General features: G+C 51.5%; 4 protein-coding genes across 4 annotated transcripts; 2 read left to right on the top strand and 2 right to left on the bottom strand.

The window, feature by feature from the left end:
• Positions 1–132: 132 nt before the first annotated feature.
• Positions 133–957, bottom strand: B0H65DRAFT_434746 (uncharacterized protein; the record flags this gene model as incomplete). The annotated part of the gene is made up of 2 exons (XM_062825150.1): positions 133–649; positions 734–957. 2 exons carry the CDS (start codon positions 955–957, stop codon positions 133–135), a joined length of 741 nt encoding a protein of 246 aa, XP_062677755.1.
• A 3,349-nt stretch (positions 958–4,306) lies between these two features.
• On the top strand, positions 4,307–5,602 carry B0H65DRAFT_533032 (Pre-mRNA-splicing factor of RES complex-domain-containing protein; the record flags this gene model as incomplete). The annotated part of the gene is made up of 1 exon (XM_062828973.1): positions 4,307–5,602. Exon 1 carries the CDS (start codon positions 4,451–4,453, stop codon positions 5,600–5,602), a length of 1,152 nt encoding a protein of 383 aa, XP_062677756.1. The 5' UTR covers positions 4,307–4,450.
• A 943-nt stretch (positions 5,603–6,545) lies between these two features.
• B0H65DRAFT_434266 (Rap30/74 interaction domain-containing protein) lies at positions 6,546–8,997 on the bottom strand (the record flags this gene model as incomplete). Its single annotated transcript, XM_062825120.1, has 2 exons — positions 6,546–6,856; positions 7,170–8,997. The coding sequence occupies 2 exons, from the start codon at positions 8,995–8,997 to the stop codon at positions 6,546–6,548; spliced, it is 2,139 nt and encodes a 712-aa protein (XP_062677757.1).
• Positions 8,998–9,725: 728 nt separating this feature from the next.
• B0H65DRAFT_582049 (uncharacterized protein) lies at positions 9,726–14,316 on the top strand (the record flags this gene model as incomplete). Its single annotated transcript, XM_062830837.1, has 3 exons — positions 9,726–9,766; positions 9,996–10,088; positions 10,418–14,316. The coding sequence occupies 3 exons, from the start codon at positions 9,726–9,728 to the stop codon at positions 13,980–13,982; spliced, it is 3,699 nt and encodes a 1,232-aa protein (XP_062677758.1). The 3' UTR covers positions 13,983–14,316.
• Positions 14,317–16,769: the final 2,453 nt, after the last annotated feature.

Here is a 16,769-nt window from a genome sequence, read left to right on the forward strand (position 1 = left end):
TTGTGTAAGAAAGAACACGCCGGCTGATTAAGCGAAAAATAGGATTGTAGAGCAAAACCGCGCCAGGAGTAAGAAGAGAAAAGCAGGTGCCTGAAGGGAAGAAGCAGGGAAGACAAGCAAGAGTCAAACCGCTCAAACAAGTTCAAACCCCTCATCCTCCTCCACCTCTTCCTCCTCCTGCTGGCTGGCAGCAGCAGCGCCCCCCCTCAACCCCCTCCTCTTCGCCTTCCGTCCCTTCAACGCCTCCCCATTCGCATCCAGAATCTCATACTCCTTCTCGACAAACTTCTCCGTCTTACGATCATCCGTCTTGACAAAGTTTTCCAAAGTCAAAGGGGTCCGGCTAAAACCCGGCGTGGAGTCTTGGTCGAAGGAGTAGAGGAAGTTATCCTCTGCTGCTGTTGTTGACGTTGTTGATACCACTGACGAGAAGAGGTTTTTCGAGACAGAGGATGGGGTTGATGATGATGCTGATGGGGTTGAGGTGGAGTAATCCTCGCGGTCATCGTAACGAATGTCCTTGTGCGCGAAAAGCTTGGGGAAGTTGATGGAGTGGTAGCCAATGTTGTTGGAGCGGCCGCCACCTGCACCGTGGTGGCGGAGCTTGTAGAGGTTGCGGGAGGATTGTTTGGGGTATTCGCAGGAGCCGCTGGAAAGACATGAGAGTTAGTTTCTGTTGCAGTAAGAGAGGGAAGAGAGGGAAAGAAAGGGTGAAGCAAGAAAGAAAGCTTACCAAGCATCTCCCCGAATCTTCCTCGCCGGTCGCGACTTGATCAGCTGATTCGGGTGCCCGTTGCTTGTAAGCAGCTCACCCGTCATCCAGTTCTTCTTGACTCCGGGGAGGTCGCGAGTGCCCGAGGCCCACTTTGTAGACGAGTCCTTGCTGCGCTTCCATTCCTTGTGGGAGCTGCGGAGGTCACGCTCGTACTGGACCGAGGACTCGAGGGAGGTAGCCATGATGATGACAGTTGTTGGTGATATTAGTGTAAGTGGTGTTGTTGGTGGTGATGTCTGAGGATGTAGAGATGATTGTCGGGAAAGGTTGACTAGATGTAGCCGAAGTAGGTACTTAAAGATCCAAGTAGACAGAAGACGGAATCCGGTCCCCTTTTGATTCAATTCGTGATGTAATCGTCACCGAGGTCGGTCGGTCAGGGGTAGGTAGGTACTAGTGTACAGCGGTGTAGGTATGGAGACAAGGGCGTGCGTGACGGTCCAGCAGGGGGTGGTTGGCCTCAGGGTCGGTACTAGCAGACTAGTGTATACCGGGAACTGTCAACTTTCGGGCCCTGTCGATCTGCCAAGTGTACCAATTATGGAAATAGAGTTGTAATCGGCGGAGTCTGAGAGAGAGAGTTTCCTAGGGATTTCGAGAAGGATAGATGGGAGTTGTAAATGATCGAACTGGTGGGGGAGAGGAAGACCGTTGTGGTCGGTGGTGGTTGTTCGGTCAAGGGGGTGTTAAAGGGTTGAGCCAGTGGAGGGGCCCTTTGGCGTTGTGGTGGTGATGAAAGAGAATGAGAGAGAGAGAGAGAGTTGGGAGGAGAAAGAACGGCTTTGTTGTGATGCTTTAAAAGCAACGGTTGGATCAGGTGCAGGCTGCGAATGACTGAAGAAACAGCCAAACCAAGGCTGAGTGTTCTATTGAAAATGGCTAAAAAGCCAACTCGTTCAGGATGTTGCCGGTGAGTGACTCAAAGAAGCGACTTCCCGATTGAGAACGGTGAGGTGTGAATAGAGGTAACACGGCCACTGATAAGCGATAAGGACGGGGGCTGATAAGCGATGACGCGCTGTGACAGTTGGACTGAGATTCAATGACGGTAACAACGGAACAAGGAGAAAGCTGAAGATATAGTGATAAGACTATCGACGGTTTCCGTGTTTGTGTGTTGACTCTTGGATTGTTGGAATTTACAAGATGGAAGCAGAGCAGGGACAGAGGGAGGCCTTCGTTTTATCCATCAACGAGCCACGCCCACGGCCAACACTGCCTGGATTCTGATGGAGGGTATCAGGAACACACGGGTCACTGCCAAAAGGACATCGATGCCTTGCTGAGACACGAGATGGTCACCTTTCGCTCGGTTTGGCTCATCATGGAATCCCAGGGCCCGTTTTCTTTTATCAAGACCCCTTTCGGTAACAAAGTGCCCAAAGTGCATGTGGACGGGAAGTACCCCGGTATCTCTGGAGTCTGGAGGTTGGTGCATGACCTGGTTGGGACAAGACCAAGTGACGACAGTGGCAGGAAACGGAGTATTGCTGAACTCCAGGAGACCTCCAGACTTTTGTCAGCTGCTGGCACCTCTCGTCATCTTCCATCTAGGCAGGGACAGGGAACGGATACGATGAGTTTGCGAACCCAGCACGGCGCGGTCGAGGCACGGAGGCACAGTGCACCAGCTGCCCATTTTGTGTCCAACCGCCTGCCTGTCCACTGAGGTTGAAGAGTCGATACACGCCTTCTTGTTGTTCTTCTTTGCCGTCTTCTGCCTGCTATTAGCCGGCCTCCCGCTTGAAAATGATGACATTGGTGTGCTTTAGCAATGGCCCCTGAACGGCGACTTTTTTCGTCCCTACCTGGAACCTCCATGTCTGTTCGATGCCCGTGTCCGTTGAACTGGCTCACTGGGTACCGGACGTCCCGCTTGCGATAGATGGAAGATCTCTGGATCCTTGTCAGCTCCCTGAAAGCTGTTGTCTTCGGGGGGTTTTGTTAGCCCAACAAGAGAGACAGTTCTACCGCTGTTGCACTCAGGTCTCAACAGTTGTTACACATGCTGCTTTTCCTGTCAACAATGGCATCTTGCTATCTTCTACCATTCATCTTCTGGTAGAAAGTATCGCCGGGCAATGAATGGATGGTGACAGCATCGAATTGGGAAAGGTTGGTGTCCCCGGCTTGCCCCGGATGCGGTGCGGCCGGATGTGGGGGGGGAAGCGAACCCGCCAACGACGCTAGAGCAGCGCAGCACGGGGTACCGATGATCGATGCATCGCGACGTCTGTACCTGTACCTGCACACTGAGCAAGTCTTATCGATTTGGATGTAATTCAAGCGCTTTGAACTCTTGGAATGTGCATTAGACGAGAAAGAGCGAAGAACGTGGTAACAAAAGAGCCATCAAAGAGGCATTCATTGTTCCTCTAAGCCTATCGCTTATCGGCCCAGGTACCTCTACGGCTCTCTGTCCAGCAAGATCCTCGCCGGATGCCGAGGATGACAGGATGACGCTCCGTCAATCAGGGGCGCATGCGTCTCTTCTGCAGGGTAGCAACCGTCAGCGCTTGCAGTGGAGAATGATAAGCCGATAAGAGCTGAACATGGACGGCCACACCGCGATATCGGCGTCCTCTCTAGTGGTCTTCAGGAGACAAAATGGAACCTGGATTGCAATCATGTTCGAACAAAGTGTTCACAATGGAGACCGGTACTTTCATCAGTCCTAATGTCATGTTTGTTGATGCCATCACCTATCTGGATCAGGACTATGTATTGCCAAGTTTGGTCAACCCCCTTTTTCTCCCGGGCCGCCTCACTTTAGTCACTTCACTGTGTACTTCTTCCACCCAAAAAGGTCAAAGGAGGCAGGGATATGCCAAGGCCCACGAGGCGTGGTCTGCTGACCCATCTCCGTCATCTCCATAGCCGCCTTGGAATGAAGAAGACGCGATCCAGGTACCATGGCATGGCCGAACAAGAGCAGGTGTTCACACGGCGTGCGATTGTTCGGCCATGCCGCCGTGTTCACCGTAACTCGATCGGCTTGCTCAGCTGTTGAGGAGGTGTTTCTCGCGTCTTGTCGCCTATGCGGGACGTGATGGCGTGACGCGACTAGATGGTCCATACAAAGGGCACCAGAAGATCAGATCAACCGCCTGAAGTTTGAACTCTCAGAACCCTCGACATCCAAAACTTTGATTATGGAAGGTTTCAATGGATGGACATCATGGATGACAGTGATAGAAATCCCTACGCTCACGAGCCTCGAATATTCTGTGTGGTATACCTCTGTAGCACTAAATTCACCGATGAATCAACTGAACACTCACAACGCCGATCCCGAATCTTAATCTGTTTTACTTTTCCGAGTTTGATTTCGTGATACCTTCCACCACGTGCAACCAACTCCCACCATCGCCGACAGCGGAATCATCACCAGTGTTATCAGTGATGTCACCGGGCTTCCCCCCTAGAGGGGATGTATCTTATCGCGCTTATCCACTATCAGCTCGGAAAGGCAGCAGCAAAGCACTGACCATCTGTAGACCACAGCTGGTACCTCTACACTTCCGGCAGGCAACTCCTCTAAACCGCAATCTAATCTAAACACCACCACCATCACCATCGCCTCAAACAATCAACAACACCATCCTACCCACTCAACCAGAAAAAACAACCCAACCCGACCCAAACAAAACCACCACAAACCACACCAACGCAGAAATGCCCTCAGACAAAGCCGCCTACCTAGCAGCCCACTACCTCTCCACCGACCCACCCAACAAATCCTCCACCTCCACAAGCAAAAAACGCAAGCGCAAGAATAAATCAGCAGAAGATGGCCTCATCATAGCCGACGACGACGACACCACCTGGGCCACCGCCGGCCGCGCCAACGCTTCTGACGACGATGACTTCGACGGCCCCGTCCTCGCTGCGGGGGTAGTATCAGCCGACTTCCGCAAAGCCAAGAAATCCGGTTGGAAAACCGTCGGCGGTTCAGCAGCAGCAGCAGCAGCAAAACAAACTACAACTACAACCACAACTACGAAAACGACCAAGGAGGATATAGACGCCGCGGCCGCTGCTGATGCGATCCTAGCGCAGACAGCCGCCGAAACCGCTGCCCTGGCGCGAGAAGCAGGCGGGGATGATGAAGTTTTGGTGGTAGACACGCTTACCGGCGCGACCACTACAACGGTAGCCCACCGCCCACCCGAAACGCAAGCACAAGCACCGATCATGTCCAACGGGACGCATGCGGGGTTACAATCCGCGGCGGCAATCACCGCGCAACTCAAAGCTAGACAGGAAGCTGAAAGGCTGGAACTCGACCGACTAAGAGCCGAACGCGACCAACAGCCGGAAGAAAAGGAGGAGCTCGTGTTGAGAGATGCAACCGGTCGACGAATCGATGCCAGCATGCGAAGGGCAGAGGCACGCAGACAACAAGCCGAGGCAGAACGCAAAGAAGCCGAACGCAAGCGCGCATTAAAGGGCGAAGTCCAACTCGAAGCCGCCCGCAGACGACGCGAGGAACTGGAAGAGGCCAAGCTGATGCCTCTCGCCCGTTCCAAAGACGACGAACAACTCAATGCCGAACTTAAAGAACAAGATAGATGGAATGATCCTATGGCGCAGTTTCTTGCTCCTGAAGACGTAAAAGTAAAGGGAGGGAAAGGGAAAGGGGGAAGAGGGTTGGGGAGGAGACCAACATATAAAGGACCGGCACCGCCGAATCGGTACGGCATCAAACCGGGGTATAGGTGGGATGGGGTGGATAGGAGTAATGGGTTTGAAGCGGAACGGTTCAAGGCGATTAATCGGCGTGAGAGGAATAAAGGGTTGGAGTATGCTTGGCAGATGGATGAGTAGTGCGTTCATGTCCTGGGTGGTCGTATAGACGTATGGAGGTATGGACGTATGGACGATGGGTAATGATGAGCAAAGAAATTGGGTTACTGTCAGGTGTTCGGCGTCAAATTGCCATGCTACTACATATGGTACATAGGGTTGAAAAATGGGAGCAAGCAAAATATGGATTTTTTGATGGACAGATTGAACCAAATTGCATTGTAAGAAGCTATCCAAGGCAGGGCTAGATTAAGTGACCAGGATAATCACACAATGTTAGCACGATACGTTGGGTGACTACGAACATTAGCACATTGGAATATACCTCAAATCATGACATCGCTTCAGTAAGGTCTATTAACTATCTCTCTAAGCAACTTCCGTAGACCTAATCATCTCCAACAACCACGTCCCGCTAAAGCGGTGACCACTGCAACCTCGAGAAATAGTGATACTGCGATAATCGTGCAAAAAGTCCAACCGCTATAACCTATGTAAAATGGTTCCGTGTACGTTGTTTCGTTTCTCTCCTTCCACCTATCCCACATAGTCTTCCAAAGCCTCCCCCCAAAAAAACAACTTCAACTCTCTACTTTGGAAACCACTTAGCACGACGATCGGCGTAATATTTTGATGCGAATCGGCCCACAATTTTGATTCGAATCGGCCGTTTTTGCGGTTCAGGTTTGTCGTTGACAGTTTCCAGCTTGGGTGACACTGACACGCCATCTTCACTTGTGTCACTTGTGTCGCTCGTGGACTCCGGAGGGGTAACATAACCACTTCCTCCTCCTCCTTCTTCCTGAGCCGGTTTATCACTACTTCCGGCCCCATATCCATTCCCATTCCCATTTCCATTTCCATTTCCAGCCCCAGTTCCAGTTTCAGTTTTAGTTCCAATTCCACCACCCCCATCTTGAACCACTGCCGATACCTTCCCATCAGCAGCCACGCAGCCGCCGCTCTACGACTGAGGGCTAGCAGCACCACTTCCTCCTCCACCTTGAGCGGGTCCCGTCTTGCGCCTGATGAGCTTGTCGGGACCCAAGTAACCAAAGCGCTTGACCATACCAAGCCACTCCGCCTTGGTGGACAGGTGGGGCTTGGAGCGGTTGGGCGTCGCGTCGATGCGGTGGCTGAAGGGCTTCATGAGCACGGCCAGAGCGACGCCGTTGGGGTACTGGTCGATGGCGGCCATGACCTCCTCGGGCTTGATGAAGTCGTTGGGCGGGGCGGCGCCGCCCGAGGTGGGTGGCGGGGAGCCGCTGGGGGAGCCTGGGGGGTGAGCATGTTAGTGAGGTGTTAAGGCGGATTGGGGTGTGTAGGGGGATTGAAAGAAGGTGCTGGGGATGGCAATTGTAGTAGAAAAATGGATATTGTCGTGGGAAAATATGGGATATGTCTGTTGTACTACAACATTATGGTTTCTTCAGAGCAAGGAGACTTGAAGCCATAGGGAGGGTGACAATTAGATCGGAAGAGGGTTGGTGACTCAAGTTAGAAGCCCCTATGACGAAAGCATGTTTGCTTTCAAGGAACCAAGTCACCAGCGTGAATGATTGTCATACAGTAAGGAGAAAAGTGTCACGAGGGGAGGGAAATGCAATCAGCAACGGATAACGGCGTCTCTTACCTGGCTGAGGAGGGCTACCGGGCCTGGAATTGGGCACCATACCACCAAGCGTCGTCTGCTTGATCTGGGGCCTGCTGCTCTTCGCGCCACCGTCAGACATCTCGCCATCACTGGTGGCGCCCTTGGGACGTCCAGGCAGGGGAGTATTCGACCGGCTCTGGCCCATGGACGTCGTGCCCTTGTTGGCGGCGAGCTTGGCCTTCTTCCGGTTCGATTCGGCTTCACTAGATTCCGACAGGTTGGGCGACCCAGCACGCTTCAACTTGTTCTTCTTTGCAGAATCGGGGGCCTTTTGCTTGCCCGTCGGCGTCGCGGTACCCTTGCTGTTGGTGCCCGAAGCGCCATCCTTCTTATCTTCTTCCTTGATCTCCTCCCCTTCCTTCTTCTCCTCGTGCTCATCTTCAGATTCCTCTGAATCGGCAAAGGGGTTGTCCGACTCCCTCTCGGAGTCTGAGCCTGCATCGTAGTCCATGGCATGCTCCAACTTGACCAAACGCTTGACGACTTCCTTGCCGGTTTTCTTCAGCCTGCGCTTCTCCAACTCGCGCTCCCTCTCTTCCTCGTCGACCTTGCTCTGATCACCCTCACCGAACAAGTTAGCCGCAGCTTGCTCGCGACGAACACGCTCCTTGGCCTCCTTGGCATCCTCATCCTCTGCCTCGAAACCGGGGGTCTCATCGTCGTCCTGGAACTCGTCGCCCGACATGTCGAGCTCGTAATCGTCCCGTCTCTCGGATTTGGGAGCAGCCCTCGATGTGTAGCTCTCCGTCTTGACACGCGCACGCCCACCAAGGAACATCCTGGTATCGGCCTTCTCCTTTTGAGTCAGCTCCCTCTCCCTGTCGCGCATGACCCAGCGCTTGACGTCCTTGTTCTGCTTCATCATGTTCTCGGCGTCGTCCAGGGACAAAACGTTGAACTTTGGCTTCTCGTGGAAGGCATACCAACGGGTCAGGGGAATCATTTGGAATTTCTGGTCTTGGGTCTGGACGAGAGCACAGTTGACTTCTGACAGACCGGCGACGTAGTGTCCGACCCAGACGCCCGACTTGCCCTCGGCATCTTCGAGGTGCCATGGGAGTGTTTCCTGGTATCGCAGATCCAATGCTTTCTTGTGTTCCTCGGAGTGCTTTCCGTGGAAAACGTGGGTCTTCATGCTCTTGTCCTTCTTCTGCGGCTTGTTTGGCTCATTCGGCTTCATGACGGGAGCGATCTTGGCTTGATCAAGTGCACGTTGGGCTTCCTTGGCCTCCTTTTCCTGGCGAATACGCTCAGCCTCTGCATCGTCCATGGGCACATCCTCCATCTCTTCCTTGAGCGCCATGCGGTGGGCAGGCGGCAGACGGGGGTCCCGGCGTTGCAAAGTGACCGGGCGGGGAAACTGGTCCTGGTCGGTTACGTCCAGGTTGCCGTGCTTGTTGTTGAGCTGCATGACGTGAAATCGCAACTCCATGAGCTGCTTTTTCGTTGTGATCAAGGGGAACTCCTCGACATAACCCTGTGCCTGTTCGCTCCATTTCCCCGGGTTCATGGACCTCTTCCTCTTGTGGTCCATGGCCTTGACTTCGAGCTGGCGGAGAGACCTGTTCTGGCCGGCGTTTTCCGAAGCGCGAGATCTGGCCTCCCAGTCGGCAGGTCGACGTGCCATTGGGGGTTTCGGAAGGGTTTTCTTTCTGGCCACGAGGGGATCGGCATTGGCCTTTTTGCGGATGATTTTCTTGGGTGGTTGTGTCCCATTGGGAGTAACGCCAGTGGGAGGCGCGCCGGCTGGGGGAGCACTCATGTTGATTGTTCGGTGGGATGCACTTTGAGGTTCGTGGGAGATGTGATTCGGAGAGCGCGAGAGGACGTTCGCGACCAAGGTCGGGGGTTGGAATTGAAGTTGTTGGCTGCCTAGACTCGGTCGTACGTCATGCAAATCTAGGTCGACCTGGCTTTGATCGGCAGTTGTTGCAAATTCGCGATTGGCGCGCTTTCACTTGAGGGAGAGATGATACGGAAAGTCGAGATTCGGCGTCAAAATAACGTGGTGCTGAAAATTATGTCGTTGTTCCCTGGTCGGAGGGGAAGATGGCGTGAGTAAAGAGGGTGGGTTGGGAAATCGTAAGGTAGTTGTGGTTGAGGTTCGAGGTCGAAGTCGAAGTCCAAATACAGGCAGTCGCGCTAGAAGTGGCACTGAAAGAGCTGCCCTGTGAGACGTGTTGGTTCTGGGGAAAATGCGGAGGAAAACCTAGAGGAAAAGGCGTGCCAGGCCCAGCTAAATACTCTGCAAATGGAAATTCGGGATGGGATGCACCGCCGGCAGGATGTGTATTAAATAAATGCAACGGACCTCCGTAGTCCTTCGGCGTGTGAGCATCCGTTGGATTAGGTTATTTATCACACAACCTGCCCGCCTATTTTGGGCCCATTCGCCGAGAGCCTCAAATCTCCAGACAAAGCCAGAGGAGTGGGGCCTTGAAAGCATTCTAGCCAATCACAAGTCAAGACAACTTGAAAATGACCAATGAAATGACCGGAAACGTCAAGCTGCTCAGCCTCTCCACACCTACGTAACTGGTGATCTAGAAGTCTAGTTATTTAGCACTTCACTTCCAGGTTTCACTAGTCGCATATGCCAAAGATTGGGTGCATCGCGTGCTGTTCCTGCCCGTTGCTTGCTGCCGTCGGGTGTCACAGTCGGAACAATCTGTTTGTGGACGACATAGCCGGCATCTTCAAGCAAACAGAGTGAGAAGCATGACGCGACTTTACACGATTCAGCAACACCATTTTCAATAGCCCAAGTTTAGGAAATAAGTCCAACTCCAGGGCATCAGGGCTACATCGCCGCCTCCACTGGCCCCATCTCAGCGCTGCGGTACATGCTGTAAGGTACCTTTTGTCACTCCATATTCCATGCCACTGCCCTGAAGCCTGAAGTGGAATTTCAGAAGAGTCAAAGACGAGACGTGTTGCTTTTCAACTCGCGCCTCCCTTTCTTCAGTGTTCCTGAATTAGTCTGAGGCCAGCTGGTAAATATACGATAGTTTGGCTGACCAATCTTCACAACCTAAAGTGGCCGGGCATCTCCAACATCACTGCGGGCTTCTCTCAGCCACCACATTCACTTCATCACACCATCAACAACACCTGACTGCTCTTCCCTGTACGCATGCATCCTACTCGCCTGGCCATACTAAAAAAAAAAGGTGGAAGTTTAGGGGTCGTCTTGTTTCTCAGGTCATCACCACCGCAATGGAGCAAGGACAGGGAGGTCGGGGACCAGGTCTTGAGGATCGCCTGAGGAATATGATCCTCACCAACTCCAACGACCCAGAACCCCAAGTCGAAAACGCCCCCAGCGGTTCATCCCCTCCACAACCCCGGAAGCGTCTCAACCAGGCCCAGCGCCGTCAGATGTCCGCTCAGTTAAACATCGCCATTGACCCTCGTGCTCAACCATCTGAGCCTGCCGGACCACAACAAGCCTCGAGAGGGTTTGCGCCTCAACCAGGACCTCCGGCCGGACATCAACCTGGACAGCGATTTGGACACCAAGTTGAACATCAGGCTGGCCGTCAACCTGGTCCGTATGGTAATGGAGGCCGTTATAGGAATCAAAGACCTCAGTCAGGACCACAACCAGCAGGTTATCATCACCAGCAGGCTGGCCCTAGAGCCCACCAGCCGAACCCGCCTCATACGGGTAACCAAGTTCCAGTGCAGCCTCAGGGACACCCACAACCCAGGCATCACCCTTCCCGCTCTTACCATGGCCCAGGGCCCCAGCACTTGGACCGTACTACCAACTGGCGACAGCCTCTCCATTCCGGTCCCAACCCCGGCACGGCACACCACACCCCCCAAGGATCCTTCGATGGTCCAGCGCCCAGAAATCCCAGAGGGGGGGCGCTTTGGAACCCCGGCAGGCAACCCCAGGTCCGACCGGAACAGCTCAAGGCACAAACCGACTTGCTTGAGGGTCTATGCGCGACCATCATCGCGAATGCCCAGATCGAATACGACGACATCGTTAAGAACGAGACCTTCCGCCAAAAGATCGAGGCACTTGCCCAGGCCGTCATCACCCAGTACGAGCAGAGCCAGAACGGCTTCTACGACTTCCCTCCCCAGAGCGTCCAGCTCCGGTGCTTTGGCAGTCTTGCTTCTGGCTTTGCTACCAAGGCTGCTGATATGGACTTGGGTCTCTTGTCGCCTCTCTCACGCCTGCAGCCAGATGCGCCAGGCTCTCCGATCCCTCGGCTGATTGAGAAGGCGTTTCTCGAAGTTGGGCTTGCCGCTCGCCTGCTGTCAAAGACCAGAGTGCCCATCATCAAAGTCTGCGAGAAGCCGCCAAAGAGCTTGTATGATGATCTGGTGGAGGAGCACCTTAAGGGGGAGAAGGGAATGTCAGATAAGGGAGAAGAAGAAGAAGAGAACGACGAGCCGGAACAGGATGTGGCCGAAGATGCCGAGCATCAAGCTGATGAGCCGGCAGGCGGTCATGCATCTGCAGCGGATAAGAAGCAGCAGAAAGATCATGCACAAGATCAACCCGAGAAACAGCGTCATGACGAAGAGGGCGAAGCATACGACCACAGGACCGACAAGAAAGGACTGAAGTTCTACCAATCCTCGAACCAAACCCTCAATTCGTATTACGGAACCGCAAAAGGTTACCTGAGAAGTGTGGGCGGACGCGATCTAACCAACTCGACGATCAACAACTTTTCCCCAGCCGATATCCAAAAGCTAAACCAAGTCTGCCTCGCGTTCGTCGAGGGGCTTGAGGATCACCAGCTGCGCGACCGCCTGTTAAGATACCAGTCCTTGAACCTCTACGACCTCGAATATCGAGACGACCGGCCCCGCACCCTCCAGGGCGTGTACACGCAAGTCGAGGGCGAGCAAATGGTCATGATGTGGGAGTCTCGCCAAATCACCGAAAAGGGCTCGGATAAGGAAGTGCGAGGCCAGATGTGCGTGAACAGGTGGAAGACCCTACAGGACCATCCCGACTGCGGCGCCGATCCTTTGGGATATGACAGGGACTTGAAGCGGGCAGTTGATCAACTGCGAATGCTCCCTTCCATCCAGCTCATGCTGTTGTCGCAGCAGCAGTACGAATCAACTGTGCAGTACTGCGCCAGGACGGAGCAGTTGCTGGTTGACTTGGTTGGAGATGACACGTCTGATGGTGCGAATGACGCGATTACTCTCATAACCCAACGCTACATCGATGGTATCAAGAACGAGGCCATACGGGAGGCAGTCAAGGAATTCGCGGAAAGTTTCGGATATTCCGATTTCCAAGCGATCGGAAAGAGACATATCAGTTATCAGCTCGCTCATGACCTGGAGATGTGTCTCGGGAGAAAACTCTATCCCAAGGACACAGAAGACAAAGTCAACTCCTACATCGCCTTCCTTCGGGGACCTATAGTGAGGTCCCTGGTTGAGCCCTTCGAGTGCGACTTCGAGACTCCTCTGTCCCCAGACCTGATCGAAACCATCTCCCAGATCCGCTCAATCGGCGACCCATCAACCATGGGCCCTAACCAACCCCGCGATCCCTACCGCGACCGCTTCGAGTTTCCCAAGTCCGGCGTGGGAATTCAATGCGACATCAACTTCTCTGCTCACCTCGCCATGCACAACACCCACCTTCTTCGCTGTTACTCATCCTGCGACCCGCGCGTCCGGCCCATGGTTCTCTTCGTCAAGCATTGGGCTAAAGTCCGCGGCATCAACTCCCCTTACCGCGGCACCCTCAGCAGCTACGGCTACGTTCTAATGGTACTACACTACCTGATCAACGTCGTTAAGCCCTTCGTCTGTCCGAACCTGCAACAGCTCGCCCCGCCGCTCCCGCCCGATCTCACGCCCGAGCAGCTCGAAGACGCTGCCTTTTGCAAGGGAAAGAATGTGCATTTCTGGCGCGATGACCAGGAGATTCAACGTCTGGCGGCCATGGGCATGATCAACCAGAACCGGGACTCCATCGGCCATCTCCTTCGCGGGTTCTTCGAGTACTACGCCCAGAACGGTTCATTGTCTACGTTGCCTGGCAGAGGCTTCGACTGGGGAAGGGATGTCATCAGCCTTCGCATGCAGGGAGGGATCCTTAGTAAACAAGAAAAGGGGTGGACGGGTGCTAAGACGGTGTTGGAGTCGACGCCTGGTGTGCCGTCTACTGCTGCTCCGTCGGCGCAGCAGCTACAACAGCCTCAACAACGGGCTGTTCCGCTTGCTGGCGCTCCTGGTATGGCGCCTCCTCCTGGTCTTGCCCCTCCACCAGGATTCCCAGCCCAGCCTCAAATGGCAGGACCAGCACCTCCCCCGGCCCCTCCCGCTCCTACGACCGAACAACCCGCCCCGGACTCTTCTACCGAGCAACATCAACAACCCAAACCAGAAGTAGAACTCAAAGAAGTCCGCTACCGCTACCTCTTCGCCATCGAAGACCCCTTCGAGCTCGACCACAACGTCGCCCGCACTGTCACGCACAGTGGCATCGTCGCTATTCGGGACGAGTTCAGGAGGGCTTGGAGGATCATTAGAAATGCTGGGAGACTGCAGGTACAGGGACATCAAGGATACCAGGGACAGGGACAGCAGATTAGAGGTGGCGAGATGCCAGTGTCTGAAGAAGAGAATCTACTGGAGGATGTGCTGGAGGCTGGGAAAAAGAAGCAGAGGGAGGAGTTTGATGAGTTGTTGGATGGGTTGCATGGGAGGGTTTGGAGGGGGGAGGGTGTTGTCGGGGGTGGTAGTGGTGATGCTTGAAGGTGTTTGCAAAACTATTGAGTGTGCATTCTGTTATTCTACGCTTTAAATAAGTGGTTCTTGTGGATAGCTCAAAACTTGCTTGTCACGGCAGTGTCTGGATATTGTTTGAGTATCATCATGTTTGATAGAAAAGCGGTATGCTGCAGAAAGACATTGTGTGTTGTTGTATGATAGACGTGGAGTTCTGGAAGGGAAGAGAAAAGAAAGGGAAGAGAAAAGTACATCAGACCTGCCTCCTTGGGCGTTTTTTTCTCAGGGTCCATCCAGTGTTTGGGTCTCTTTGAGTGATCGCTGTCTTGTCCGGAAAACCGGGATATGATAAGGAAGGCACGCTATAGAAGCAGCGGGCGGGAAACAAGAAGAACATGGAGGGATATTTTGTAGTAGGAAGGAGGGAAGTGGTTACCCTTGTCCTCAAGGAAAGAGTTACTCGCCTCATTGCAGCATGCCCCCTCAGTTGTTCCCGCCTTGTCCCTTCGGTTCTTGGTCGATGATACCTACCTCATTATGCAATGGCAAGTCCCACCACCGGTTGACTTACTTTTACCACAACGAGACTCCTTTGATGCTGTCACGAATGACGCTTTCCTTCCGCTTCTTCACATCATCACTCATGTCTGCTCCCACTTTCTACCTCTATCCATCACCTGTCTTTTGTTGGATGCTTGAATCTCAACTTGGAAGATGGCAGCTTTGCTCGGATATTATGGCCGGCTTCCTGAGGAAGGAGCGCCTTGGGTTCTCTTTCTTTTCTTTCAGATCTTGTGGCTTTCGCGTTGGTCGACCCCCGGGCCACAGCGTTTTGCAATTGCAACATCGACTTTTCAACAAGCTCATTTTTCTGCCTTATTTGCGATCGCCATCATTTGTTGTTCTGACGTGAACCCAACTAAGACACGCAAAGCCCCTGAAGCTCCAGCGTTTCCTTCCCTGCCACTTCGTCTTTCTGGCTCGAACCGAAAACTCCGACTTCACAACAGATCCAATCGACATCAGGGAGCTTTTCCCTCGTCGACGAATTATATTAAGGCAATCGGACTATAACAAAACTTGAGTTAGAGCGCTATTCCGACTATTCATATCAACTCAGCCTGGCATCTTGGACAGCCTGTTCGTTGACCAGTTGTTGCAGCCAGTTATCTTCACTTTGTCGAACGCCCGATCACGATGTCTCCCTCGGCACACTGTCTCCTTTGCTCTCAAGGAGCCCCTAAGGTTGTGTTCGTTCCCGGCTGTAGTACGGTAGAGGAGGCCTTGCATTACCGTACATAACCCGCAGCTGCACTCCCTGTACGGTAATGCAACGGTAATGCAAGCCAAAGATTCTTATTGAAGCTCCTTACTGCTCTGTGTTCGTTGGTACTGGGCTGTAAGAGGGCTGTTAAGTATGGGAGCGCTGTATTTATAGGGGGTTTTCGGGGCGGTGGTGCGCTGAGGAGTAGGTTTTTTACCGCCTTATACATGGGGTCTAGGACTGTTAAAAATGTTAAAAATCCGGCCATTTCAGTAAGGAATCTGGGCCTCTGATTGGTCAGATGCATGCCTTGTATGGATTTGGGGTAATGCAGCGACTTGCATATTTTTACTGAAATCCAGCCGAACACAAAAAGTGCAGCTGTAAGACTGCACCTTACAGCTACCAAAACTGGGTTTCCCTACCGTACTCGTCGGTTAGGTATGGAGTCCACCCTCTGGGGGTCTCGCTTACAGCTAGCCAACCGACTTTCATTGTCCCTTTAAGAATCGGATTTTTTATATGTAACGTACAAGCTCTATAATGGTCAAAATCTTCAACAATCCATTTCTCTACCAAAACACAAGCAAAAAAGATGGTAAAAGATTTAGATTGTTCGTCTCGATTACGCGCATTCAGCAGTATATTTCTTTTATAATCAAATTATTGTAATATATTATTATAATATTATAAAGCCTTTATAAGGGTCGGTAATATAGCTAAATTTGCCGTAAAAACTATTATATTCGGTATAAAATAAGGTATTAGTCTATTAGGACAATATAGCACCTTATAATATTTATTAAAAATTATTATTTATAATTTCGCAAAGTTTAGTATAAATGAGCAAAACGTTATTAATTATATTAGTAAATAAGTAAAAATCGGTATAAACGTTAATTTTATTATTAATATAAACTCTTTATTTCTTCTTATTATTAGGGGCGTTAAGGAAAATTACGCCGACGTTAAGGAACTCCTATTGAATAAATTTATTATTAAGAATATGAACCAGCGTAGTAGATTTTTCATTAAGAATAGTATTATTATAAAATTTAAATTCCTTAAGACGGTTATATAAATCTTCAAATATTTCGCGGAGAATAGTATTATCCGTTATAATACTATCGCAATTAGCTTTAGCCAATTATTAGAAAATATTAGAAGAAGCGTTAATAAAACGTATTAAAGGTTATTAAATATTTATACATTAATTACCCTAGCGAAAGGTTAAACTTAATAAGGGAATTTAAATAGGAGGAATTTAAACGAGAAGAATTTAAACGGGAATTAATCAGATTAAAGAAGGTATATTTTATTCTTAAATTTAATAAACCTAACGAGCTTATTTAATTAAATAAGTTCGTTATTCAGTTTAACGGAACTAATATTTAATTTCCTCCTCGTTAGCAAAGGCTTTTTCCTATTTAGTAAATTCTTTAAAAAATATTTTTATGATATAAGTAGAAATATAATAACCAGTTAGTAGAGGTAATATATTATAGTAGAATTAAAAAAGTTATTAATAAATATTATTAAATAGGGGTAGA

Source organism: Neurospora tetraspora (assembly GCF_033439725.1).
Source record: "Neurospora tetraspora strain CBS 560.94 chromosome Unknown B0H65scaffold_8, whole genome shotgun sequence".
Classification (NCBI taxonomy): domain Eukaryota; kingdom Fungi; phylum Ascomycota; class Sordariomycetes; order Sordariales; family Sordariaceae; genus Neurospora; species Neurospora tetraspora.